The sequence below is a fragment of the Alosa alosa genome, chromosome 22 (assembly GCF_017589495.1).
Source record: "Alosa alosa isolate M-15738 ecotype Scorff River chromosome 22, AALO_Geno_1.1, whole genome shotgun sequence".
Lineage (NCBI taxonomy): Eukaryota > Metazoa > Chordata > Actinopteri > Clupeiformes > Clupeidae > Alosa > Alosa alosa.
Window position 1 is genome coordinate 9,644,380 of NC_063210.1, and position 26,712 is coordinate 9,671,091.

At 43.5% G+C, this 26,712-nt stretch overlaps 3 protein-coding genes across 3 annotated transcripts in view; 1 reads left to right on the forward strand and 2 right to left on the reverse strand.

Annotated features, from left to right (window-relative positions):
- The window catches only part of atrnl1b (attractin-like 1b), a 137,079-nt gene extending 125,705 nt beyond the window's left edge, over positions 1-11,374 (reverse strand). The window contains 1 exon segment of the mRNA XM_048232840.1: positions 10,178-11,374. Within this exon segment, the coding sequence (XP_048088797.1) occupies positions 10,178-10,428 (251 nt within the window). The 5' untranslated portion in view covers positions 10,429-11,374.
- Positions 11,375-14,301: 2,927 nt separating this feature from the next.
- trub1 (TruB pseudouridine (psi) synthase family member 1) lies at positions 14,302-24,445 on the reverse strand. The gene is made up of 8 exons (XM_048234038.1): positions 24,281-24,445; positions 23,934-24,032; positions 22,008-22,063; positions 21,410-21,491; positions 21,022-21,094; positions 18,692-18,831; positions 17,238-17,294; positions 14,302-16,429 (listed from the first exon to the last, which is right to left on the reverse strand). Exons 1-8 carry the CDS (start codon positions 24,432-24,434, stop codon positions 16,167-16,169), a joined length of 924 nt encoding a protein of 307 aa, XP_048089995.1. The 5' UTR covers positions 24,435-24,445; the 3' UTR covers positions 14,302-16,166.
- Positions 24,446-25,424: 979 nt separating this feature from the next.
- The window catches only part of ablim1b (actin binding LIM protein 1b), a 107,454-nt gene continuing 106,166 nt past the window's right edge, over positions 25,425-26,712 (forward strand). Inside the window, exon 1 of the mRNA XM_048234162.1 lies at positions 25,425-25,621. Within this exon, the coding sequence (XP_048090119.1) occupies positions 25,609-25,621 (13 nt within the window). The 5' untranslated portion in view covers positions 25,425-25,608. The remainder of the gene's footprint in view (positions 25,622-26,712) is intronic.

The window sequence follows — 26,712 nt, forward strand, 5'->3', positions numbered from 1 at the left end:
CGACGCTGGAACAAGCAGTCGCCGTGCTTCCACACGGATTCCACTCTTTATCTGATGTCATTTCCTCTGTCCTTCTTGCTCTCTCTTATCGCTCACACATTTTTCACTCGCTCTCCATTAAATTCCACTCACTTTGACCCCCCACACACACAACACACACACACAACACACACAGAACACACACAGAACACACACACAACACACACACAACACACACACACACAACACACACACACACACACACACACACACAACACACACACACACACAACACACACACACACACACACACACACACACACACACACACACACACAATACACACACACAACACACACACACACAGAACACACACACACAGAAGAGTGGGGGGAGGGGGAGGGGAGTGGACATAGTGGACAGAAAGCTGCATCAGAGATGCCTGCTGCTGGTGGTGGCAATATATTAGACAGCGCTCGACAGTCAGAGCAGGTCCTGGGTCCCCTCGTGAAATCTGCAGCCAATTACCGTGCTGAGCTCCCTATCTGAGCACCGAGTGCTCTGTGCCTCTATCCAAGGGATGCTATATAATCGGGAGGCGCGGGGAGATTTTAAGAGCGGCAAAATAGAAAAGGGACATAATCAACTGCCTGCTGCTTTCGTCAGCTCAACTGCCAGGCAAGGGAGAGGGAGGAGGGAAAGAGAGAGAGGGAGAGAGAGGGAGAGAGAGAGAGAGAGAGAGAGAGAGTGGGAGAGAGGATCCATCCTTCTGTCCTTGTCTAGATGCCCATCATGGGGTGCTGCTTTCTGGGAATGAGCACGTACAGCCTAGGCTCTCATACCGACGGACAAACACACACAAACTTTTTAAACAAAACTTCCTGTTGAATAAACTTGCACTGTTGTTGAGGATCAGAAATTGGATCAGAGATGACTAAAAAGCAAACACATTATTTCAGACTGTGAAATATATTTGAGAATGCTATTGCATATTGTATGTGAGAAATATATAGGTGAAGAATCCAGGGGGCATTATAGTACTGTAGAACACCAAACTATAGGCTGACACACACAATCAAACATAAAGCACTCCACAGCAACCCTGTGGAGAAACCCTATGGCCTTTTCTTACAATGCACACAACCTGATATGCGCACACACCATTCATAACGCAAGTGTGAGAAGGAGACGCAAGAGAGTCAATGATTCAATTATTCACCGCGACTCCATGAATGTTTTATGGGCCTCGCTCCACTGAAGTTAGACCCCACAGTGTCCCAAAGGTGCTGTCAGTGCGGTCACACACACACACACACACACACACACACACAAATATGCTCTCTTTCACTCACTCATTCAGTCTGTCAGCTACTGCTTGACAGGCAGTTTGGGAAGGCGCTTGGTAACCAGGCGCCCCCAACACAGAGCTAACCATTCTTCTGCTAGCTCTAACGAATGGCAAATCGGTGGCCTTCTCCCTAGACACTTAATGCAGCCACACAACAGAATGTGGGTTAGCATAACGGAGCGCATTACGCTGGCAGAGGAATGGCACTGCTGCTGCTGAGGCATTGGTACCACAGGAGGCCCGCTGGACAGTATAGCGGCAGGGTGGAGGAAGAAGGGGTGTGTGTGTGTGTGTGTGTGTGTGTGTGTGTGTGGGGTGGGGAGGGACTGAATAAATGCTGACAGTTAGGGCGGTGTTGATCAGGAAAAGGGGGGCCCTCTTCCACTGTGTGCCTAATCCACTCTTCCTGCCACGCGCACAACCAACGCCATTGATTTCCGCCAATGACTTCCTGTCTGCCACTCTCCTTTCAGCTCCCTCACTTCCTGTAGAGCTCCATGACAACCACCACCACCACCCTCCATTCCCCTTCTTAAACATACAAACACACACACACCAGACCTTGAACTGAAATAGGATCCAAAGGCCTAGCTGTGTGAATGAGATTCCCCTATAGCCAGGCTTGCAATCACAAAACCCATTCTGATTCCACTATATAGTACATTACTAGTATTCCTATATATAGCATATTTATAGTATTCCTCTATATAGTATATTGATAGTATTCCTCTATATAGTATATTGATAGTATTCCTCTGTATAGAATATTGATAGTATTCCTCTATATAGAATATTGATAGTATTCCTCTATATCTCAGCAAGCAGTCGCACACTTAAGTCAGCATCCACACAAGTATTTGACAGTCTGGTTCTGGTGAAAAACACTCTGCCACTGACAGAATGAGTGGAAAGTTCTCACTGGTAATGAGGTCAGTAAACACAAAAAAATACGGGAAGATTCTGTTCCAAACAGCACTAACATGATTAGAAAAGTAAATACTTAGATGCAGGGGTGTGAGCATTCTGTTTAAGGAAACTTCTCTTGAATTCAAGGTGGACTGCCAGCTCCACACAAGAATGACAGAATCCATCTGGGAAGAAGGTCACAACAGGAAGATGCTGCTCAGAGTGCTGCTAACAATACAAGAAGGAAACAATATCAGGAAGCAGTCCAACATTTCAGCCGTTTTAGCAAATTGCTCCTTATGCTCCTCTTGCTGTCCATTTTCTGTGTATATATATATATATATATAATTATTATTATTTATATATTTTTTTTTACTGTGTTACAGTGTTTTTACTTTTTTTGCTGTGTTACTGTGGAAGTCACCAGTTTATATATAAACTGGTGACTTTCACAGTCCTGGTGGATGAAACAGAGACTGAGATGTACACAAACATTGCCTCAGGGGCATGGAAGGGAGGAGCGTCAAATAAACCAGCTGCTTAATAACAAGAACCTTTCACCAGCATCACAGCCCACATGTCACTAGATGAAGGCACAGTTTAGACCACAAGCACCATGCCCTACAAAAACAGTGAATATCTCTGCAAATCTAAAACTCGCTATGACAACCTTCCAATCATGCACGGCCTATACTATAGGCTACTGTGTGAAAGGCCTACGCCCAGGTGAATTGTCGGGAAATTTAAAAGGCAGATTTCTTTCCTGTTTTGCAATTCAATAAGGGCCCAATAGGGAATTAAGCAGTGGAGACCTGCTAGAGGTACCTGAGGTCTCAATTAACATGGACGAGAAGGCAGCCCTGCATGGTCAACGGAGCGTTCTGGACCATACGGTGAGAGGTTCAGGTAGGAGGATTGGGAAGATGGATGGTAGTGAATCCACTCATGTCAATTATTAAAAAAGGGAATATCCTGTGCTGAAAGCAAGCACATCCACAATACCCGCCGAACCCAGTAAATGTGCTAATAGGATTAGCTGAACGTCAGGTGGAATGAAATGGTGTCAAATTTGCTGATTTCATAACGGTTCGGTTGATGCCTAATTTATCTATTAAAGGGGATTGGCCTGATGAGGGCACAATGGTTAGGTCTGATCCATGTTGTTATCCAGAGAAAGACTAGTACATACTTTGTAGCTAGAATTAAAAAATTGAAAATTACAGAATTATTCTTCTGGCTAGAATTAAAAAAAATAGAAAACTAAAAAATTGTTTTAGAAAACATCACTGGGACTCAATTATTATTTTTGTAGTTCAAAAAAGAAAAGGCATAAACACTACTTATCATCTTTCCCCCACACCGAGAGGACATGGAAATTGAAAGGCGACAACAAAATAACAACAGCCACCAGGACTTTGGATTTCCTTTTTTAAAATCACACTTATGCTCTACAGCCCTAAAAACTTATTTCAATTTTAATTTGTGAAACATATAACACACACACAAGTTCTCTGACACTGTTCTTTCACAACACGCCTTCACAATGACTGTGATGCTACAGACACTCACACTTGTGAGAAAAAGGGAAAAGTCTGCCTAATACCATAACAATGACCTTCTGTGTAAACGCAATGGGCCTACTGAGGTTTGGCACATCACAAACGATAATGGCCATGATGAAGTTTTCAATGGGAAAACAAAATTAGTGCACATTACACAACTTGGGCTTAATGGTTTTAACACCATTCTACCGATGTCATTCCACAAAATTGTGACATTGAGACATAGTAGTAAATGAATCCAGGGCCTAAAAAGCAGCCATTTTATTCAGTTTAAAGGTTCACTCTGAACAGGAGTGGTAAAAGAAATCAAACCGCAGAGTGTTTGTGAAACAGGGCAGCAGGAAGTGTCTGGGTTTGGCACGTAGGTGTTTGAGGTAGGTGATGTTTACCACAGAAGCTCATAGATTGGCCATAGCCTGAGTTTGCTGTTCAAGGCCTAGAGAGTATGGAGAAATGACATGAGGAGGTAAGGTGTTCGTGTTACATGAGGAGTCCGATGATGCATCTTGCCATCTGGTCTTCCCTAGGCATTCTGTTAGAGCTGAGCGATATGTAAGATTGATTCAGATAGGGTACATTTTCCCACTCTACAAATGCTGTGGTAATATTTTCAAAAATATCACAATGTAGTCTAGTGCTCAGCACACTGTCCTTTTCAAGCAAGGCTTTAGTTTATTACATAGGCCTACATTCGGAAGACGGAAGATTCTGCATCCCCATTCTCATTTGCTATTTTTGTTTTACATTTCGTGCTGAAGTCTCCCATCAGGAAATGGGTTGGGGGAGATAAGCCAATAGCCAAATGAATAAGTAAGGTCCAATGAAGCATGCAAACAAATTTGGTTATTTGCAGTGAATGTTTTGCATTTTTAAGGTTGAAACATAATGCATTCACATTGTATTCACATTTGCCCTTGCAACTCACTCACCCTTAAGGAATTGGTTACAAGTCGTTATGGTCAGAAACATTTGAGGATATTGCAACATTGCGACTATTGCAGAAATATGATGCTGCTGACTATGCTGACACTTTGCTATTGTCCAATAGCTCTATTGACATCACTTTACAAAATAACGTCAGGCACTTCAAAGCCATCTTCAAGGAGGAGAGCAATTCCCACGGATCCCCCCCCGCAGACACACACACACAAACCCACTGAATAAAACTCAGCCACCGAGTTCCTCGGGCGACACTCATTCCAGCTGGGCCAAAGGCACTGCCAATATCCTTTCAGCTCCACCACTTCAAGTGAATGGGAAGCCAAGGCATTTTGGAGAGACTCCTACTACCTGCAGTTAGCAACATTTACATAATTTACTCGTTTGGAAAGAGTTTTGTCCAGAGAGACTTACTGTACAGAGTGAATGAATACATTGTTTGAGGAAAAAAACACACACTTTAAGAGCGCTCTAAGCAGAGGGAGAACCTCTGACCTCAGTGTTGCCAGGTTTGACCGGCCCAGTTCCAAGAACTGTAGTTTGCATTGCTTCTCACTGACCATTCATGAGTGTATTCCAGGAAGCACACAACAGACAACACACACAGGTTGTTTCAATTCAGGATGATGTTTCAATAATGGACAAGGTTGTTTCAATACAGCATGACTGCCGCACGCAGCAATACAAACTGAAAATGCATGAGTCAACCGCACTTCAAATATTGCTGGACGTGTTCAGGCACACTGTGCTTGCCTTTTCCTTCAAAACAACAAGAACAACACTGAAATATTTGGACAGAAAACGTTGTTTTCCGATCCTGGTTGGCATGGCATCTGTTAAAGAATGACCAAAAACAACATAATCCTACTGACTCAACCACATTGTGCATTCAATCATTAACACAGTTTCAAAATAAATTGTGTTTCGGAATGTCATGCTTATATAAAACTATTAATAGCTAACTGGATTAAAGTGACGCAAAATATTTTCACTATGATCGCAACTGACCACTGCGGCCAGCATCTTTGTTGCCTATATATAGACATCTATCAGGGGAGCTTTGGGGAAATATGTAGTGCAACATTAAGTCTACAATGTGTCTATAATATCTGTTTAAGTTTTTATGTTCCTGTTATGCTTCAAAGCAAAAGCTGCCTCCAGAAATTCATGACTACTGCTAACCTCGACAAAACCCCATCCCAGAGTCCTCCTCGCCCTCCTCCGCACAGATCCACAGCGATTTGTATGAGAGAGAGAGAGAGAGAGAGAGAGAGAGAGAGAGAGAGAGAGAGAGAGATTACACCTGCCAGGACCAAATGAATATATGATCGTCAAAACGCCCCATTTTCAAAAGGATTCATGCAATCTCTTAATCTCCAGGTCACGTGTGCAGTGACTCAACATGAGGGGCGCATCCTGGACACTTGCCTCAATGCTGTGCAACAACTGTCAGTGCGCCTGTGATATCACGCCGTATCCAGGACGCGTCAGTTAATCATGACAGGCATTCCAAATGGCGAGCCTCATGCAGACTCCAGACGTTGGGGTTAGCGTTTTTGCTGATGCTTATTTTTCTCTTGCCTTTCTTCCTCTCTCTCCCTCTTTCTCCAAGCATGGCTGGCTTTGGTGTGACCTGGCTGTCACCTTATTGTGACTTCCAAATTGACATCCCTGGTTAGCCGCTAACTCACTTTGGACTGCCTACTGAACTTTGTAGAAAACCTGCTGAAGCCAGTTGTTCAACACATGCAAAAGGACACAGAGTTCTGTATAAAAAAAAACTAATTTACAACTAAGACACTCCCTCTGACACATCTGTATATCTACAGACATTCTCCACACATTCACTCACTCACTCACTCTCTCTCACACACACACACACGCTCCTGCACACACACATGCGTGTGTGTGTGTGTGTGTGTGTGTGTGTGTGTGTCAGTCTACTGAAGAATCCCTGCATTTCAGCATCAAAAAGATGGCCCACTTGTATACCTTTTAAAGTCAGCATGCCCACACTCTAAACTGTTAAGTGGTAACCGGGGTCTAACTTGGCACACTGTGCATCGCCATTGGTAAAGATCGGTCTAAAAATAGCATAGAGATGGCGTAAACAGAACTGGCTTAACCCAAATACCAGACAAGTTCACCTCAATTGCGAGTCAACAGTCTGGTGTAGTATTATTCAAACATCAAAGCAGACATAACAGAAAATGGAGGCCTTCAAAGAAGAAGCACAGTATCAAAATCTGTTTTCTTTCGTGTTGACAATTTTATGAGCTGAGATTTAAGAATTGGCCAGAGCGGCTCCATATCATCAGTTTCACAAGACTAGCTTGGATCTTACAACTTTTTTTGTGAGATTAGCCTGTTGCTCAAGATGCTGACCATGAATGTGAGTCAGTGTTTTTCATCCAGTGACGATCTAGGCCTACTTCGCCCAAGCACACTACCAGCTCCCATCCACTACATTCTCTGCCCAGGCATACTGCTCTGGCCTGGGCACAAAACAAGCACATGCTGGGGCAGACACGGAGAGGGAGATACCTCTAGCCAGTGCCAGTTCTTACATCTGATCATGTGCATATCAGAATCAGAATCATTAGGCCAAGTGAGTTAGCACACGCAAGGAATTTGATATTTAAGCCAAAATCAGTAATAGAAGGCCACTCAGTGGAAGACAGAGCTGGCCTAACAGTTAGTGTGTTTGAGAGAATACAGGTAGTTTTTGGCTAGGCTAGGCCTGGCGTTATTTGTGGCTGCTTGGTTTTTTGTTTGTCCTCTTACGCAGACTTTTCCATGTTTAGATTTACTGGGGTTTACATGCCTGTCTATAACTGCTAAAACAAAATTCTTCCAGAGGTTTCTTAAAGTGAACAACATCAATTTATATTAGCTTACGCCATTGTATTTCTAAAGTTCATTCACAGATGGATCGGGACCATTCTGGGACCAAGACCATCAACAATTTCCCCACATTATCAAACAACAGACAACACGAAAAACAGCTTGACAATGCAAAGCCGGCTGCGGTTTGCCACATGCAATATGCCTCAGCAATAAAATATGTTCTCGACAACAACTGCCATACTGAGAATCTCAACGCCTTCCACTCTATAAAGCTTGAAGTTGACAGGAAGAAAGGTGGCTCATGATTTTTCAGTTACCTTTTTTTTTTTTTTTGTCAAGACGCAGGGTAGGACAAGATGGCTCATCCTCATTCTCTGAGAAGTCGCTGTAAACATGTTAGTCACTGGGAAAAACAGAGGCTTGTTACCTGCTCCTTAAGACAAAAGAACATCTCACCAGGTGCTAGAGAGCCTAGAATGTTCAGGTTTTGGAAGAGCTGACTTGATGATGAAACAATTAGGCCAGAGCTTATCTTTAGAATCAGTAGCATCCCTATCACTACATGCGCGTACTAAGAGAACAAACTGTTTCCCATCTGATAAGAGGACGTCCTTGCCGCTGTAACATCCTCACTACCCACTGTACTGCCGAACTGAAAAGCAAACATGAAAAGGCAAATCACACTGAAGCGCGTTCAAACTAACAGTCATCTATGCTTTTGTGTATATGTAGCCTTTTTACAAAGCTCCATAAAGTCCAGGTACTTCTTGTTTGTGGCTCAGTCAATAGGTTGTCAGTAGGATTATGTATGTTACTTGGGAAGTAAACATAGGAAGCTGATGATTATATAGCACCCTCTCCTACCAGTGATGCAACATTCTCTCTGTCACTGAGGGCCACTGGTCTCAGAAACGTCAATCCATGTGACACAGCGCAGCTGAAAGGTCAGCCGTGTCACGCGCGGCGCTGTCAGAGAGGGCAAGGCTGGCGCAGCAGGATGACAGCCTGCCAGCAGCGGGGCTCCCACCTGGTCAGACATGGGAGCAGTGACCATGCCACCGAGGGGATGGATGCCCAGTGTGTGTGGCCCGAACCCAGCCCGCTCCCGCCCCGCTCTCTATCCTCTCCTCTCCCTCTCCCTCTCCCTCTCTATCTGGGCTGTCCGCTCTCCCAGTAGCGCCAATCACTTCATGTCCATGGATAGAGGACGGTGTTAAAGCACAGCACCTTTAAGAGCTGCCTACAGTCTGACATCTAGAGGTTTTGACTATAGCAGGACCAGTCTCTTAAAAAAAAAAAACATGCTTTTGGAGAAAGGAAAGACAAAGCAATCAGGCGATGAACTGATTCTTTTTTTCCCCCTCTGTCTCCCCTCCCTCTAGATGGGTGAGACAAAAGAAAATCGGCCCTTCCACCTGAGGAGAAGGCTGCTCTCAGCTATTTTTAGACGCTTGAACAGGAGCAGTCTCCATGTCTTGCGTTAATCACGCAACTGTCAAATGAGCTCGTATTTATATCTCTTTTTCCTCCCAGAAAGCATTCCTACATCTCACACTAAATGTTTTTTTCCTTATCAGTTATGCCACTTAAAAGAAGAAAATAGAAAGAAAAGCGCTCCTCTTATCCTAGACACTAACATAACCACTGAGTCCAGAGGCACATTGTGGGCTGCTTGAAGATGAGGCTCATCGTCCCAATCAATAGTGAATAGTGATGCATTAATTTAGGCCCACAAATTGAATCCCATATACTTATAACACACTTGATCTTAACTTAACCCCAACATATCCCATTTTCTCGCCCCAAACACAGGCTCAAAACAAAATTCCCTTTAGTCTAAATTAATGTCCGTCTGTTTATAAACACAGGAACGGCAACTTGGCCCTACAGTAAAGGCTGAACTCACAGCGGCCCACAACATGTGGAAAATCTCGTAACATCCGAGGTTAACAGTCTGGCACCGGCATACAGCCACATGGATGGAATCCATTCATCATAGCCTGACTTGGAGGACGGGCTTTTAATTGGCCACAATACTCCTCCACTACTATCTAGGGTGAATATAAGAAGGGGGTGTAATGTGTCCAAACAAGCTATTTTTCATACTAGTAATAAAATACTACTAGAGTTGACTGAAGACCTTTTTAATCGCATTCATAAGCTTGGTATTGCTTTTTTTTAGTCCATCACCAGTGGGTCCCTGAGAGAATCAAGAGGCCTAGAAATCGTAGGTATTGTATTTTCGTAGGTTGAAATTTAGTCCAAATGGCGTCAAAGTCAAAGATAGCCCAGTGTTATCTTTCACAGATGTTGTAATTGGCTGAGGGCAGGGCACACATTTGAAAATGTTGAGAGAGGTGCCCTGATGCTCTCCCTCAATCAATTAATGCTAATAAGGAGAGATACCGCTTGCTACAATATGTCACAACTGATTTTGTCAAAGGATGGTGCTACTATGTTGCAGATGCCAGATGATAGTGACACCCAGACTGGTGTAGGGGGGGGGGGCACATTCAGTTGTGTGTGAACGTTCTTCACATTGTATATGAAAAGGGGTCGTGTGACATTTCAGTTCGTAGTTCGCAAGCGTACTTACTTGAATCGGCCCTGACAGTGTTGACACTGGTCTCCTACCCATCCTCGGTCACAGACGCATGTCCCATTGATGCATTTCCCAGAAAGACAGTTTTTGTCACAGGTTTTCGAGGGAGAAGCGTGCGTGATGAGCACCAGGTAGAACATAACGCACAACAATAGATATCTGTTGACGTCTTGCAGTCCAGAGCTCGTGTATGTCCTCTGTCTGAGAAAAAGCACCTCAGTTCTTAGCATTTTCCCACCATCCATTTTCCTGCTGTGTGGAGGCAGCGAGCAAGGCCTTCCGATGAGTAGAGGCGAAGCCGAGTCTCTGCTTTCGTGGTACCCAGACTGTTTCAATTAGCTGGGGGATCCATTCAGAAACTGATCAGGAAAATTCTGTCAGGCAGAATCAATAGGCTACCGTTACAGGACGCAGCGAACGCTATAAGATTCCAACGATGAACACATACTAGAGAAATGTCCGTGTATTTCCGATGAATATGTATATTCAAATGTGACTACAGGTATAAATGATGGCTCGCCTCATTGTGTTTCGAACAGAAGGAATTTCCTACGTTACCTCCTGCAGTGACGGGTGGAAAATTATCCAAAGCGCACAATACTGCAAAAATGTTGGAAGCGGCGCATTGTCCCCTGTAAAAGTCTTAGGGACAAGATATTAAAACATTCACGGCATCTTATTCTAGATCTTCATTCTGATTCAAAATACCCAGTTCAGCAGCCATTTTAAAGCGTAAACATCCAACTAACAGACTGGTGGATTATATGCGTTTACAACATAAGGCTGTGAGACTGTTATTCGCGTAGGCTATACGAGCGTCTAGAGACAAAACCGCGTCTTTTCCCGAAATAAAATAGAACAATAGGAGACAAGCTGGTCCCTTTTAATTGTTGCTCCGGAACCAAAGCAGGATTGCAGCAGGAGCCAGTAACATGGATGTTGTTGCTGGTGTTGTCTGTGGCGTTAAGGGATTTGGCCAGGCAAGATAATTATCCCGTTTACTCATATTTTCTGCATTGGACTTGCCCAAGCGTGACGAGGCTGACGTCTCGGCCTTTCTTGTAGTAACCGTTCCTTCTCGTCTGTGAGGAAAATACGCACAGCTCGTCGCGGTTTTGGTCCCACGACCACCCTCAATACTAAGCTGAATTAGCCAACGCCAGTGGAGGGTCGCTAGCTGCCTGCTCCTCAGGTTGGAGAAAACTCAACACAGAGGAGAGCGCGCAGGCGCACTAAGGGCTCCTACACTTTAAAGAGACAGGGCCGATTAAAAACTGCAGTCCCCCTCATTGCGGCATCTGGAGAGATGGGAAAACACCTCGAACATTACTCTGATAACATCATTGACTGATGCCCCGAGGGGCCATATGGACAAGGGCTCTTCATAACTATCTGCTTTATACACCAACACTGGCTACAATGTTAAATCATGATGCATTAAGTCATGAGCATTGAGCGTGTTAATCAGAATGTGCCATCCTCTTATTAATGTAATAAATTAAGGTGATTTAATTAGTCATATTGCACTTAATAACTACTACAAGGTTCATGGCATGAAGTGGGACTGATTAAATTGCCTGCATTCTAAACTGAAGTTAAACCACTTGTTTGATTCCTTAATCATAGGGACATGCAGGCGTGTTTGAACTGCTGGTACAGAAACCATGTTATGTTTATGACATACCCACCAAGAGTCCCCACCATACCCACCATACCCACCAAGCAAAACTACAATACAATGCTGGTTACAATATAAGTCTTAGGAAGAATGTAGTTGTGGTAGGTTGGATTTCTTGCAGCCTGATTTGGCTTATGATTCAGCTTGTTGAGCACTGAATATACTGATGATGACACTGGGCATTGATAGCTACAAAGATAAGCCAGCAATACTGAGAGGAAGCTCGGTAACAGATAGCTGATAATCCCATCACCTACTCAACCGGGCCCTGCCACAGTTATCTGTGATTTTTGCCCCCGTCTTCTGGCTTTCACTCATCACTGAGCAGCCAGCAGTTGACACTGAGCCGCGACGAACCTATCAGGTAAATTGGTGGCCAAACACTTCTCAGAATGATTGCTGTGGTGAGTCCCCGTCCAAACACACACTCACACACACACACACACACACACACTCATGAAAGATGAACATTTAAGCCAGGGACGTTGCCATCAACTCCCTCTTTGAGCCATTTAATTATATTCTTCCACAGCTCTCCCTGCCTGACTGCCTGCAGTGTCTTTTATAAACAGCACACCGTTCAGTTCAGCTGGCATATGGTTCCTCCTTCACACTAGCAGCCCATTAGATAGAGAGGAGGAGAGAGAGAGCCTGCTCCGGCTGTCGTGACCAAGAGTAACCCACACAATGGCAAAAAAATAGTGTGCACTGAGCAGGTAGGCTGACTGGTCTTCCATGCGTATCATGTAGGATGGTAGAATTTTGGGCATCTGTGCTGTGGGTAGCAGAGAGGTGTGTATATGTGTGTGTGTGTGCTGGTAAGATGCCTCCCCTGTGCCCACGTCCCAGTTCAGCTCAGGCCTGTGAAAAAAAAGAAAAGAAAATTCACTAGTTTGGGTCAGAACAAAGCAGGCATGCTAGGAGGCCAGCTTCCTTAAAGGGCTCGCTGCTGCTAAGCCTCACTGATGTGCAACTCAGCCGACGAGGGTGTTCCATTAATCTAATCTGATGTGAATGGCCTTGGCTGTCAACAATCGATAATCACTGCCATCGTTTAGCATCGTAACCTCCAATGTTGTCCTGAAACCTGAGGCCCGTGCTGCCAACCATGGGGAAGGAGCTGCTGTGACCTGCTCTGCCAGGGCCCTTCCGAGCGGAGGTATGCATTACCCGGCACCAGGGTTATACTTTGCGGCTCACACACGTCATTAAGAGCCCCATTCAGTCAGGGGGGGGTGGCGCGTGGAAGAGCCATGTTGTTTTTCGCTGCCTGCAGACAATGTGAGGTGTCCTCGTTTTAGACGCTCCCCTTTTAGAAACCGCCCGTGCGAGGACGAACAATTGCAATTAAGGCCTGGGATTGTGAAGACGGAGCGACGTCATTCGGATCACACTGAGCTGATGAAGGACAGTATTGTGTGTGGGGGAGAGTGTGGGCATCTCTGGGCATAGGCATGGCTTTTTGTGCGAATCTTCAATAAAAGCCACTGTAGACTGATAGAAACTTAGCTATTCAAGGAGGTGCATTCTTCTTCTCAGTGCTGAGCTTTTGTACAGCTCGTATTATCTGGCATGTTAACAATAGTGGCGCGTGGCCCCTTTGTTGTCATCAGATATCATACCAGTCAAGCAGAAACATCCCTGATGATGAAATACACGTGTCAGGACAAGGTTCTTTTCTTTACACAAAACGTGTTAAGCGTGTGTGTGTGTGTGTGTGTGTTTTCTGCGCTAAGAACTGGCAGGAAAGGCACCACACATCACAGCTCACACGCAGAGCGCTTGGTGCTGCAGAGTGCTCTCTGCCTCCCTCCAGTCAGGTGAGCTCAGCGTGGCTTCTGGGTCTTGCAGACAGCTCAGGGAAAGTGCCGGAGGCTACAGAGGGAGTGAGAGAGAGAGCCAGCGCTGCACTCAGTTATGCCGAGGAATGGGTCGCTTGGATGCGGCGAGTCCGTACTTGTCGAGGGGGTGAACATACTCATGCAGTGAGGAAAACCTTAAGAGCCTGTACACACACACACACACACAGAGACATACAGAAAACACTTACACAACCTCATATACACACTTTGCCTCATTTTGTCCTTTATCTATATTTGAGGCATGGAATTAGAGCACGACAGTGCCACCAGGTGGAGTGTTTTGGGCCAATCTGGAAAGTTAATGGCTGAACCCCAATCTCTCCCTACATGGACTCTTCCCCTCCTTCACACTTTGATGCGCGTTCCCGCCAAACTTCGTGAGGGCTTAGGGCTGTCCCACTGTGAAATTGTCAAGTGTTTGAGGGCTAGCTCACACCCTTTCTGTGTCCTTTCCTCAATTCTGCGTCTATAAACATTTTACTCAAGGGAAGTAGGCTACCTACAATTCATTGCGTTGTGACGAAACACAGGGTTACCCAAAGGGAGGTTGGAAGCTTGAAAAAACACCAGTAAACAACTGCCATAAAACAGAAACGTGTTTTATTTTGTTTAATTTAATGATAGGTCACAGGTGCTGTTCCATCCCTATTATTAGCATTTTGAACCCTTACACTCTCGCAAACTTCATCACTTACGACGGATGTCAGTTAAGTCTTCGTTGGTTCAGGACTTAGGGCTGAGGGATGAGATCGGGATTCAGACAATGTCAGCAGACTTGTTTCAAACCAGTCCGTAAGGAACTTCACCACCACTACGGCTTGTGTAACAAATAGATGGAAGGCTTTCACATGTGGGGAAAATCTTGGTGAAATATCTGGGAAGTTGAGGAGCTGTTAAGCGTTGTGCCATTTGGCCTCCCTGGTGCTCCTGCTGCTGGTGGGTGGGTGGGGGGGTTAGGGGGTGCAAGACCCTCCTCTGTGTTTTCCCCCCAGTGTTTATTATGACTAATGCCCGTTAAAAGCATGAGTCAGCCGGAGTAATCTGAGGGCCGGGGAGATTTGACGGTGATCCCATTAGCGCCCGGGTGACGGGGATTAGCCCGCCAGAGAGAGAGAGAGAGAGAGAGAGAGAGAGAGAGAGGGGCAGCAGCCGGCCCCAGCATCCGTCTGCTCCAACAGCCGCAGGAACCAGTACCACCACCTACACCATCACTCACTTACTCACCTACATCAACCCCAACTCACTTAAGGCAAGCCAGACCTGTCAGTCAATTCCTCATTCGTGTCTAGGGGACCACATTAACGAGAGGCTTTGTAATTAGAAGTGAAAGCAAATGTTTATTTATATTTTGTGGCGACCACAGAGGGAATTAATCATGCAGAGGTCAGCATTGGTTTGTTTTCATTCCCATGGACGCACCAGATCGCATATTCAACAACATTCCTTGAAATTCCCATCACGTACATTTGATTTCTTGTTCTTGCTTTTTTTTTTTTTTTTTTTAGACCGTAACACTTCAAAAAAAATGTCTTGACATTTTGGACATCTCTCAATCCTTCTCACACACACACACACACACACACACACAGAGAAATAAAAACAACCTGAAAAGAAACATCAACATCGTTTCTACTCTTCTTACATAATCGTGACATCATGACGCCAGCTGGGAGCTTGGGCATGAAAATAATCATCTAAGTCTTGCATGTGTGCCTAGAGCTTGCCGCTTACATGGGAAAGGGAGGGAGGGAGGGAGGGGAAAAAAAGTGATTGCTGCTTTAGGGAGCTCTGACTCGCGGCCGAGAGAGAGAGGCAGATTATCGGCGCTAATACTACGACCATCCGCGTGTCCAAACCCTGTGGTGGCTTAGCGCAGGTCTGATGAGAGCAGGCCCTGGCCAATATCATCCCTTCCCACATCACAGCACGGCCACTGCTACTGTCCCTCTCTACGGACACACTAAACTGTGGCGGGTTTTAGCCACATTCATCTGATGGGAGAGGAGGAAGAGGTAGCATGAGGAAGCTGATCAATCTGACACAAGCATAATAATATTATACAATTACTTAGAGAGAAAAAAAAAGATTGCATCAGTGTCGACGTGCTGCTGAATTAGCCGTTACTGGCTGCCGAAAAAAGTATTTTTTTAACTTAAGAGTTCTATCACTCGCTTAACATTCAACAAAAACTTTAGCCTCAAACATATCTGATTTTTGGACCCAAATAACTTTGAGGGCTCCTTGTAGCTGCCTCGTACAGTTGGGAATACTGCAGACGACCTAAATGAACTCAAAAGGTCACACTTAGGGTGGAGACCACCACAGTCAGAGCAAGTCAGTGCAGCCGGCAAAACAACCACCCTCCGCCACCACCACCTCAGAATGCCTCAGGCCTGCTGACAGAGTGCGTGACAGACACAGACTCTGGAGCTCCCCCTGCTGATCAGTCCCTGCTATTGGCTCCATCAGCTCCATCTTTTGCCTGCTCTGGGGTGCTGGGCTGGGGCAGAGGTTTGTTGTTGTTGTTGCTGTGCTTTGCATTTCTGTTTTGCCCAGGCTGGGGCTTTGCAGTTGGGGGACAGGCCTGCAGGGCGGCGCTGATGTGCTGCAGGGTCCACTGCTCCTCCTTCAGTGCGTGCTCGTCCAGGGTGAACTGGCCCTGCTTGGTCCGCACCAGCTCACTCACGTGGGCACAGGACGACAGGGCTGTGAGTAGAGAGACGGGGTAGAGAGACGGTGAGTGGGGGAACAGACAGTATGTACTCGTATAGTCAACCCACTGGAAGGGAGGAAGGGAGGAGAGAGAGAGAGAGAGAGAGAGAGAGAGAGAGAGATAAGATAATACTTAAATACTTAAAGCGTAACTCTGGCCAAAATGCAACTTAGTGTCTTTTTGCGAACGTAACCGAGTCAAACTTTTGTTTAAAAGCATAATTAGGACGAAAGTGCCACTTTTAAGATTGACCGTATTGTTGTTTTCAGGTTAAATTACCTTTTTGAATGGGAGTGCTAGGGGCACTACTATTTTGATGCGATCATACTATGATCACATCAAAATTGCTATTTATTTAAAACACTAAGAAGGCTCAACACAACATGAAACTTTGCTCAAAGTATCCACCAAGGTCTCTACACATGAACTCAAGCATTGAGATTGAAGATTGTTGGTGTACACAGAGTTTACTAAAAAGAAAGGTTTTGAACAACTCGCTTCTTGACTGGAAAGATGGCGGCGAGTGAAAAAAACAACTGCTAAAGTGAGTAGTAAACTCTAAAAAGAAAGTTATGCTTTTAAACGACTCGGGTACATTGACAAAAAGACCCTAGGTTGCATTTTGGCGAGAGTTACGCTTTAATACTTCAGCAATGTAGTAATAATACTGTCAAATGAAAGAGGCCAATCCAACAAGTAGGGGAGAGAGAATGCTATAGGGCTTTTGTAATAAAGCAATAATACTGTCATTGCAAAAGAGAAAGAGAGAGAGAGAGAGAAAAAGAGAGAGGGAGACACTACCTTTTCCAAGGTCATCCACCAAGCTTCTGACGTAGAAACCGCCACCACATTCTATGTCTGCAGTGACAAAGTGAAGAATTACTTTTTAAGTGTTGTACTTGGCTTACAATACAGCTACAAACATGTTGTACCAAGAGCTGACCATTAAGACTAAGCTTGACCTCTGGGATCAGGTTTGAAAAACGCTCTCAATAACTGCACAGCACTGAGTGGTCCCCCCTTTTTGTGAGGATCATTTAACTCTGCCCAATAAAGCACACCCAGCTGTCACACCATCGGCGTGTTATCTTGAGTTATCAGGCAATTACCCACTGGTAACGCTATCTCCATGTTGGTACAAGGACGGTGTTAATGCTTTCCAGGATTGGAATGTGACATGTTTTCAAAGTCACTAAACCTTTTTTCTATGCCAATATGTCCTTGAGTTCTTTGTGTGATCTAGCAAAAGTGCTTGTTAGTGGCATTCTGAAGCCCTACAAGCCAGGACAGTTTCATTTTGATGAGGTACCAGTTGTTATATGGTTGAAATTGTAAGGGCCATGGTATACAAAAAAAAAACATCTTTAGGAGCAGGGCGCAAACAATGAAAATGTGCATCTGTAATTTCAGTCAAATATTGCTCATTAATAATATTGCTCAGATGTTCTCTTGACCCTCTGGCAGTGATTTAATAAATGCATGCACAAGTCTGCAGTCAAAATAATAGTCTGTGCGGGCCATCCTGGTGATGACACATTGCACACAGACCAAAAATGTAGCTGCGTCTGCAGAAGTCTGCCTGAGACGACACTGATATTTTGAAGAGACTTTAAGAGACAAGCAAGCAAGGCAACATTTGACATCAAATCAATATAGTAAATCATAAACGAATGGCTACTCTGAAGCTCAGAGAAGGATATCAAAAACCTATGACTAAACATCATATTGTTTGGCTTTATAATACAAAAACCTCTGACGACATAATGTAAGTTTGTTAAATCAACACCAAAGCACTTTTCCTTTGTCGCACGCACACTATTTGTTTATCCAGCACTGGCTTTGCAAATAACGATGTCCACAGACAAGGTAGAGTATGTTGCATGATTTTATGAAAGCATGATGTATTGCGACATCAGAAGCAAGTCAAATTTGTAGTTTCTTATGTCTCATTCCATCAAACTACAGATCCGCTACCCGATATGGCAAACTTATACTGTACAGTGCGGTTATAGCCGATAGAGGGCCGCAAAGCGAATGCAGAAGTGCCCTTCACCCTGTTACGAGTTGATGAACCACTGAAACGATTTTGGAAACATTATTTTAAGGTACAAAAAAACTCTTTGGTGTTGCTTTAAGAGAAGATTATGTGAGCAAGATGTACACACATAAACCAAACACGACACAAGAGCCATTGTGTCCCATTGAATCCCACTGTCCCAGTAACCACCACATATCTAATATCACCCATCACTCACCCAGGGTGAAGAGTGGCTGGCTGAAGTCTGTGACTGTGAGGTTGTAGACGGTGACAGGCCGGGCAGGCTTGGCCTCCACCTCCTGACCCTGTTTTAGTAGCACAGACAGACGCTTGCCATCCTTCTTCAGAGCCGAGTAGCTGTGCAGGCAGAGCACAAAATAAACACTCACAATATACTTGACGATTTCATAATGTACTGTGTTGTGTTTTTTTAAAAATACTTCTAACAAACATATTCTTAATGTAAGTGTGATTCTGGTTAGACCAATGCACCAAACATGGTAAACTATGATGTTGGAAAATGCCATTTTTAACTTTTTGGATACTCAATATTCTTACAAAACACTCCTTTGTTAACTCAGAACTACTAAAACTACTAGTCAGAGACTTTCTAATGACACAGCACTCCACAGAATAAAAATCCTCATGGGGAAATGCATGGGGTTAGTTCGTAACGCCAATATGGCAGTTGTCTACACATATCCTGCCCCTTCCGCGGCCGAAAGTCGACATGTAAATACATCGTATTCATCATGTGTTGAGAACTGGTCGTTGGAGCGAGGTAACGCCTCCAGCGACGTTAGTGTCGTGAAGCTTTGCGCACGCGTAGTTCTGCCCGAAATAGATGCCTTTGTACTAGTTAACTCAAAAAGTTCCATGCTTGAAATTAGGTGATATTCAGACTCACCTCAAAAACAATATCTTACAGCTGAGTAAACTAATAAAAAAAAGATAGATAGATAAGAAAAGATAGAGCTGACTATTTATGGCAAGGATATTCTTCACCCTACACAAACGGTAACTGTTGACCGCTAAATGTCACACTAATCTCATACAGCAGCTCTGCAAATGTTTTGAAAATCTGAAAGGTGTCCACAGCACTCTCTGTCCCCACACACATATCATCCTCCTGGTCCAAACACCTACGGCCCTGCCATAACATTATCATATTATCCTGAGTAATTAGGCCATTAGCCGGCGGTAATGCAATCTGTGCTGGGTAAGAGCACCTCCTGTGCCAACTCTGTCCGAGAGCTAACGGGTGTTGAACACTCACCGTGACGCTTTGCACAGCTGCCTCTTTACAGCCTCGGAGAGGAGACTGGTTTCAATCAGACAGACTGGCCTGGTGGTCATCAGGCGGTTGGAGAGTTATTTTGATTGTGTGTGTGTGTGTGTGTGTGTGTCTGTGTGTGTTGAAAACAGAATGAATTGCTATGTTATTGCTGTTGCTATGTTGAGGTATAATTCTTCTTACAAGCCACCTTTATCTTCTCTTTCCCATTGATAATTAAGTGATGGACATCTGACACCATAGGATACAGGGTAAAGCTTCATTTTATGCAACTTAATCCAACACAATGTAGTCATTTTACCTTAAAATAATGGTTTCAAACTCATTTTGGTTAAACAGAGTTATAACAGGCAGAATTATGTCTCAGTGCCGATGTGGGCTCTGACTTTGCACCATGTAACTTAGTTCTGATCAGGAACATGATCCTTATGTCAGTTCTGATAAGGAACATGATCCTTATGTCAGTTCATGACGAAACGGGTACCACCTGGGCACTGAGAACATTGAAAATTCTTACATTGTGTTACTTTAAATAATACCAGTGTAATCAAACCCATTCTGTAGTTTGACAAAGTTAGTAATAATTTTCTGATGCTACACTGAATTCTGAAAACAAATGCATTGCGTAACTTCTTAGTGAAGTTGGCTTTAGGATATAGCATTCACTGATATCCCACAGACAGTAAGGGTTCACCTACTGAGAAAATCTACATGCATAGACAAAGTTCCACAGTCATCTCCATTTCAAATAGGTGCTGGATTACATTCATGGCTTTGAGCCTTATCAGCATCTGGGAGTATTGAGCAGACCAGAGCCCATGCCAGCATGTGTGCATTGAGATTAGGCTATGCTATTCACATTTCCATTCAGTTTTTACCCTCCTAGCACTGACCGCAATAACCAGTTACATAGAAGCTTTACTCTGTACTTTGGGATTTACTAAATTGTAATTGGTTTGATATACATAAAAACAGCCATGATAATACCGTGTGTGGATTGTAAACACAAAGGCACAAAAAAATTAGAAGCTAAAACAATGTTTCTGCAGCACCACAGAAAGGAAAAGTAAGCCTCTGGATTGGTGGGTTTGTTCAGGAAGGAATGCAGCCTTTCTTTCTTTTTCTTTCTTTCTCCCTTTCTTTCTCTCTCTCTTTCTCTCTCTCTCCTTCTCTCTCTCTCTCTTTCTCTCTCTCTGTGTCTCTGGTTCAGTCAAGCGTCCGACTGACTCACGGGCTGAGGGGAGGTGACTCACAGAGGAGGGACCTGCATGATGTCTCCGGTGAACTTCTGCAGATGCTCCTCCAGGGCCTCACGGGTCACATGCTCTGTGGACAAGCATCACAGGAAGAGTGAGTGGGCTCTGAAGGCGCGGTGGGACCACAGCTCAATCAGCTGACCACACACAGCACCATGCACCAAGTGACACATGCAACTCCTACACACGTTTGTCAAGCACAAGCATCAAAGAACCCTGCAGGGAGCTGCCATCTTAGACAACACCCCCCTAAACACATTAAGGCGTTCAAACCAATTATTTGGGACTAGCTAGTACTGTAGGGTTTAGTTGACTACACATTACAGCCACTCAGACATAATAGTGCTTAGATAGTGAATACATTCTTACTATGCGCATCTCTCACCATAGCTCTTCTCGTGCACTACAGCGCCAGTGGCATCAAGTGTGTCTGTAGCTTTTCCCAACTCTCCCACCACTCTGTATTTCTAGGAAAATAATCTATAGATTAGGTGAAAATATGTCAGCAAGAGAACACTCCCATATTTTGCTGTTAACAACAGAAAACACTGACCACACAAGTACACACACACACAATTTTTAAAGTTGTCCACGATTCAAATTCCATACACTTCACTCTGCATGGTCCTTTTAACTGTTTGTTCTGAATTTGTGGGCTTGTACACAGTTCTGGATCTGTAAATTGGAAACAACTATAGAGGCTCGGACTGAAATATTCTCAATCCAGACCAATTCATGCATGTGCTCCAGGAGCCTAGAAGGGAGGCTGGCAACGGCTGTTGAACTCAAATGACAAACAACTTCTGCAAAACTGACGGCATCTAATATTCAAAAACAACAGAGTATTGTGCAACTCTGCCATGTCATATTCTATATTCTGCCACAATCACATTTTCACCATCACATGAAAGTAGCTTGCAATAGTGACTCTATTTTACAATTCTTAATGTGTTTATTTTAAACGATTACAGTTAAAGTCTTACCTTTGAACCTGCAAGCATGGTGGTTAGCATCTTTGTGCCTTCTCCTATCCCAACAACTGGTAGAGAAATGGTAGTCACAAATGGAGTCTTTATAAACTTGAAAATGGTTTTATTAATTTATATAGATAAAAACTGTCCTTCTTTTGGAAGCAGGAAGTCCTAGTACTTGCGCACTAGACCCCTCTAGCCTGCAAGAGGACATCTGAACTATTACAGTATATCTTCCAAAGAATGTAGCAAGACATCACAAGTATACACTACCATCACTTAGATATTTCCTTATTTTCGAAGGAAAAGCATTTTTTGACCATAACACTGACTCAATGCAAAATACAGTGTAGACACTGTGAATCACTAGTATGAGGAAACTACTGATTTGTAATTAAACGACACAAAAGTGTACAGAGGCCTATAATTGCCTATATATGTATAATATATGTTCCAAAGGCATATTCTGTCTGCTAACCCTAGTTTATCATTTTCAAACCCTTTTGCAATTAAACTACTCACAAAAAGTTATGGATATCTGGTTATCGGGTGAAATTGAATGTTTCAGTACAGAAAGTACTGAAACATTGAACTATTGGACATGTGTTTAGAGAAGGTCACATTAAGTTCACCTGTAAAGGTTATAGTGGATTTTAGGTTCATCCTGAAATTTTCCCCCGAAAGCCGAACATCTCTGACTTTTTGTGAGTAGTGTATTGCACGGCTGAAAACGGATTAAAAAAGTTACAACTGGACTTTAGATTAGTTGAGTATATGGAGCATCATATATTATTATGGGTTTGATTAATGGCACAGAATGGGCAGAAACAAAGATCTGTCTTCTGACAAGTGTCTATTCTTGTTCTAAGAAGTGAAGGCTGTTCCATGTGAGAAATAGTACAGACACTGAAGATCTAAAAACAAGTCTGTGTGCTACTCCCTTCACAAAAGAGAGTAAACTGGCTTAAACCAGAAAAGAAAAAAGTAATCTACTGGCTTAAACCAGAAAAGAAAAAAGTACTGGGAGGCCCCAGTGTACACCTGAGCAAGAGAACAAATACATTAGTCTGTCTAGTTTGATAAAGACCTCACAGGACCTCAACTGGCAGCTCCATTACACAGTACCTGCAAAACACCTGTGTCAACAATACCAGAAGAGGTGAAGTCATTCTGATGGCCTTCATTCCTCAGACTAGCCAATAAAAAGAGGAGATTATGATGATGGGAGCAGTAAAATAGGGAAATTGTACAGGATAAAAGGAATCTTGAAGATAGAAGGCAATCACGCTGGTTTGCAATGCCTCGCCAGACTCTGTGACCAACGAAAGCTCCAAACTGTGTAAGAAACATTAATTAGCCCCCTTCAGACTGTCGAGCCAGGTCAGGCTTGTGTATTTTGGGGGCCACCTGGTGATAGTTGTCCAGGTCTACAAGCCTCATATCCCTGAGACCTTTGTGTTCAGACCGTTAGGATTACACCTCGACACACCCCCGCTTGTGAAAACGTCACCAATATAGGGCTGGGCTATAAACACATATATATCGCGATAGACATGCAATCATTATCAAATAAAAATATGTTTCATAATTAAAAGCAACATTTTTAGCCCATTAGTGACCTTATCTAGCCCGATAGTGTATAGCCCATTCATTCCTGGACAAGCAATAACTCATCACCATGCATTGCTCAAAGTCTTTTACTGAAACAGGTGTCATGATAAGACATAGGCTATATGTCTAATGATACTAATACTATCGAAATTAAACGATGGTCAGTTTTGCATGATATCTGGCACTATGAACTGTCATAATTAAAGGCCATGACGTTTGGAACTGGTAATCTTGACATTATTTTGATTCCCCTCTGCTGACAACCGTTGTATGGTTGCTATGTTTGTAGGAGGACTTGTGAAGAAGTGTGACAAGCGTTGTCCTTACCGAGAACACCAGAGGCCGCGCTATCCAGAGTGCCACCATGACCGATTTTCACGGCTTGTTTTTTCCTCTTACGGGGATTGGGATTTGACACCCCAGCCTCTGTAAAGAAGATGCAACAATGCAGAGAGGCCATCATTAGTTATCTATAATAACCTTAACGTAAAATCGGAATAAATCAACTGCAAACTGAATAGTGTCGGTCATATCATTAGTAGCCTATATCACGTTCATTGTAGTTATCAATACGGTATAATAGCAAAAAGGTTGCTTATAATAGCCTTCCATGAGTTAGCTTGATTGCTAAAAACATATGATGCGCTGCAATAAAATTAGTCGTGTAACATTACCTTTCAAGAGTTTCTCTTTCAAAGAGTTTAACACATCGGCAGATGTTGGTCCGCATTTTTTATAAATGGCAAATATTCCATTCAAAGACTGCAATTTTGACAAGGAGGACACATTTTGAACGATATTTGCACCAGTCGTAGCCATGCTTCTCATGCCGATTTGAAATGAAAACGCGCGAAGTGATGACGTAAAGGATCCCTATGACTTATGGGTAGTGTAGTGCTCAAACCTTTTAATTCCAAGAATATACCTACTGTAGGCCTACTGTAGTTTATGAGTCATTACACGAATGGAAGTGCAACACACAATCTAGTCGAACAGACAGAGATAAGGTGTAATAATTTCAAAAAGTATACAAAATCATGGCCTATGCTGACCGATTGTAGGCTACCATATAGACAGGTAGGCCTATGTTTAATTATCTGCATCTCTAATTATCTGCATTATGTTTAGCATCTGGCTTTGCAGGTTCAATAGTCGATACACGTTGAACGGTTCATGATGAAAGGGCTCAAGCTAGGTTTTTAGTCTAATAGCCTAAGTAAAGTTCTAAAATGTTTCACCACACGGTGGCATAGTAGCATCATAAGTGATGCAGCACTGTGCCAACATCACCAAACTCATCATCATTAACAAAATCTCAGATTATGCATCACCCACTCTAAGCAAATTCAAAGCTGTTGATGCTAAATTAGTTATTCGTCTACCTTGGTTATTGCTCTTTTGAAGTATATACAATAGTTGGGTCTGAAAATGTACTTCTGTATGGCAACCATTAAAAAACATTTAAAGGAGGCGGCAGGCGATAGAATTAGGTTGAGGACGATGTAGCCTATAGGTAGGCATACTATTACCATCCAATTGTAGGCCTATAGACTAGGGCTCTACTTATCAGAGGGCTGCGCTACTGTTTTTAGGGCTAAGTTAGTTTGACATGCCTCTGGTAAGCCTATGCCATGCCATTTGAGAAACAGATTTGATTTTTTTGTTGCAATAAATGCTGGCCAGAAACTACTGATCAAGGCATCATGTGCCGGACTATAGGTCTACTGGGCCATCCTTTAATACAACTGAGGCATGCGTTTATTCTAGGCACGCCCATTGCGAAGCCAGCCTTGCTTGCCGTTATATGCTGGCTGCCCCGTCATACAAAGTCGACTATTAATGTTGACTGACCGATCTTCAGTTCTCACAACTATCACGTGAACTACTATTTCTTGTAATACGATCAAGAATTTTAGGCGGATTCTTTTCGGAAGACGTATTTTCTCAACGTCATCTCTTCAGTAGGCTACACGAGGAAAATCTTCACCGTTTTCCCCACGTCATGTCAACCAGAGGTGAGACCTGGAATGATACTTATTTCTTGGTGAAGTGCAGCTTTTCCCCTACTATCATTTCTCCCCATTGTAGCGTTCGTGGTGTTAAATGCTGTCGTGGTGCGTTCATGCACGGTTGTGTGGTTTCGTAGTAGCTGGTTTTAGGCTACTGAACTTCTTTCGGTTACTCCCTTCTTTACATTACTGCACACCTGTCATTCGTGGGGCCGTGGGAGCTCTTTGGTCGTGGTGTTGTCATGTGTAACGATGGGTTATTTATTATAAACGTAATAAGTCTTGCTTGCACTTGCCTTGACATGCGCGTGAATATTTAGGCGAATGGAAGTTCCTGTCCCTAACTGAACTCCAAGCCTATCGGCATTGATTAAAGCAAAGAGTACAATTTGATATGATTCTGTGAGAATGGGCACTCTATTAATAAATGGCATCTTATTACTTCTAGACTACTAGATGTGTTGCTACTGTATGTCTCTTCAGTCGAAGTCATGAGTCCTTGCTGCTTGCATATTTCACTTTTTAAAATAAAAGTTTAATTCATTTTCATAGTGGACTATAGTGGACATGAGCCAGTATCCATTAGGCTAATGATAGTTTTGTCACACAGAAGACATCGGGAGTGATGTAATGCGCAATGGAGCCACATCACTGTAAATCAGACCAGCCAAGTTCTGGATGGTACCCTATTTTCTATTGGTGGAGTTTGGTGTTGTTCAAATCAAATCTGATAGACAGGCCTTCTTGGCATGGACTAGTTGACAACCTGGGTGACAAATTGGCAATGGCTGTGAACTGACGAATGCCTGATGATGATTAAAATGTGCTGAGGTTGTTTTTCGTTTAGCCTTGCGATGCTGTGTTGATGTCTCTCTCCATCTCTCTCCATCTCTTTAATGTTGTCAAGATAAAATTGCCCGATGATGTTCAGTAATTATCATGCTTGAGGAACAGCATCCAATGGATGCAGCTGACATGAGCACTTGAAATGGAGAACCACTCTTATACCCACAGTGAAAACAAGTTAGTCTGCCAGGGGAAAATTGGACGCACAGAAGTACAGTGCCAGCTTAAGAAGTCATGGAATAAATCTAAAT